At 34.2% G+C, this 2,257-nt stretch overlaps 1 protein-coding gene across 1 annotated transcript; it reads left to right on the top strand.

The window, feature by feature from the left end:
- The first annotated feature begins 314 nt into the window (after positions 1-314).
- LOC129752261 (uncharacterized) lies at positions 315-1,151 on the top strand. The gene has a single exon (XM_055748048.1). The coding sequence runs from the start codon at positions 315-317 to the stop codon at positions 1,149-1,151; it is 837 nt and encodes a 278-aa protein (XP_055604023.1).
- The last annotated feature ends 1,106 nt before the right edge of the window (positions 1,152-2,257 follow it).

Raw genomic sequence — 2,257 nt, 5'->3', positions numbered from 1 at the left:
CGTTTAGCCTTGAGTAGCTGAGCTACTGTGCAATTTTGCTATTGTTTAAAACAATAGCACATATCAAGTTAGTAAGTTGTGTAACAATGGAATCCAAAATGGAAGAGGCGAGATCAAACTCGCTCAGAATATGTTTTGGCCCTGGAAAACCTGAGCCATCGAATGCCGAAATTTTTCAATTTATGAAGTCAAAAATGAAATTAGTTAGTGGAAACCTTTTGGCGATGTATAAAGAGCCAAGGGAACATTGTGTTTATTTGAAATTTAAAAGTGAAGATTTTCTTAAAGATACGTTGACCCGGTTGCCGTCCCAGATGGAATTCCAATACAGCGAGAATAGTGCTACGACGGTGACATTTTCCAAGGCATCTAGTGTGTTGAAATATGTTGGAATTTTTAGTTTGCCACCGGAGATAGACGATAAAGAGCTATCGGATGTTTTCTCAAAGTATGGAATCATTCAACGGATGGTCAGGGAGAGGTACGGAGGTGAAACAGGATTCCCAATCTGGACGGGTGTGCGAGGAATTCACATGGAAGTGAGCAATGAGATTCCTGCGACATTGCACGTGCGCAATTTTCAAGCACGCGTGTTCTACGAGGGACTTATAAACAAATGTTTTGTTTGCGGAAGCAAGGATCACATAAAAGCGTTGTGTCCGAAGCGTGTTACGGTCAACAATAGGTTGAATCACCAAGTTCTGAGATACAGCGACATTGCTGCTGGACCGAGTCGTTGCTTAGCTGCGGTTACTGGCAATGAGAGTGTAGAAACAACGGAACAAGAGCGGAATGAAGTATCTGAAATCGTGCCAGAAAACAGCGAAAAGGTGACCAGGGAGGAAGGAAACGAGCAAAATAGTAATTTGAGAACTTTAAAACATCCATCGGAGGCTTCGGGAACACCAATTCCAGAGAGTCTAAGACAGGACGCACTGGATAAGGAGATGGATTCGGCACCAACAAAAAAATATCCGGAGCGGGCGAAACGTGGTCGGCAGGAAACAAAAACTAGTAATAGAAATGGATCCGAAACATCCACTGAGTCAGATTCGGGATCAGTCACAATTCCATCTTTTCCTAGTTTCTTAGAAGCGCAAAGTGCTTTAACACGTAGTAGATCGAAATCGAAGCAGCAAAAACAGAATTGATTTGCTTTCCTAGCTCAGTAGATTGGAGTTTTGTAAAGCAAAGTAGGAGTTTGGGATATGAATAATAAAATCGTTGACAGAAATTAAGAACATGATAATCAAGGCATATGTAAATAATGGTAATTACAAAATTTGAAATGGTAAAGCTATACTTTCTGTATTAGTTCTAGATAGTTAAAAACCTGAACACTGCTCTTTAGTTGTATTTATTATTATTAGATTGAATAAAAAAAAATTCGAAAAAAAAAAAAATCCATTTTTCTAAGTTTCTTTCGGAATCCATAATCAAGTTTCACAAATGTTCAAAAATTCCAGTTCTTAATTTTGGTTCTAATTTTAAACATGAATTCGGAACTCTTTTTATTCGGAATTCTCTGGTTCAAATTTTCAAGTTTTGGATACAAATATTACTGTAAACCTAAATCTGAGTGCTGTATAGAACTGAGGAATCTTTACAGTTTTTTTAGTGGTATGCAACTTTACAATGTTAAAAAAGCATTTTATTCCATAAGCTTTATTCATATCATTATAAAATTGCAAGCAATATTCAGAATCAGACAATGATTTGTATTCAAATTTAAATTATGAGTTCGGGATTCAAATTCCTAGGAATTCAAAAGCATTTGAGAGGTTAAGACATTATATTGAAGTTTGAATTTGAATCTAGAATAAATGACTCGAAATAGTTACGATTGTAACAAAATTGAGATTTTTATGATCTATAAACCAAATCTAAGAAACAAATTTTTTTTTTTATATGAAACAAAAATAAGTACGAGAGAACAGATTAGGAATTCATGATAGACTTCTGCAATAAGATTTTTTTCAAAACATCTTATAACTTATTGAATTATCACACTACATTTCATTTTCGTTCTCGAATTCTGCCAAATTGTGACTTTTTATCAAGTTGATTTTCTACATAATTAGAATATTTGATCTGAAATTAGTAGATTTGTATGTTTTAGAAACGAAAACAGATTCACAAACATACAAAATATCCCTTTTTTATTTTCACGGATGTTCGAAACAAAAAAATATATTTTTTGTGTTTAAAATTATTAGAGTTATATTTATTATCAATCAATAAATTTGGTATGCAAATT

Source organism: Uranotaenia lowii, chromosome 3 (genome assembly GCF_029784155.1).
Source record: "Uranotaenia lowii strain MFRU-FL chromosome 3, ASM2978415v1, whole genome shotgun sequence".
NCBI classification, from domain to species: domain Eukaryota; kingdom Metazoa; phylum Arthropoda; class Insecta; order Diptera; family Culicidae; genus Uranotaenia; species Uranotaenia lowii.
The sequence above is the reverse complement of the archived record's forward strand: the minus strand, read 5'-3'. Positions and strand labels throughout refer to the sequence as shown.

Coding starts and splice junctions, on each gene's coding strand:
- LOC129752261 (XM_055748048.1), top strand. CDS start 315: ATGGAATTCCAATACAGCGAGAATAGTGCTACGACGGTGACATTTTCC.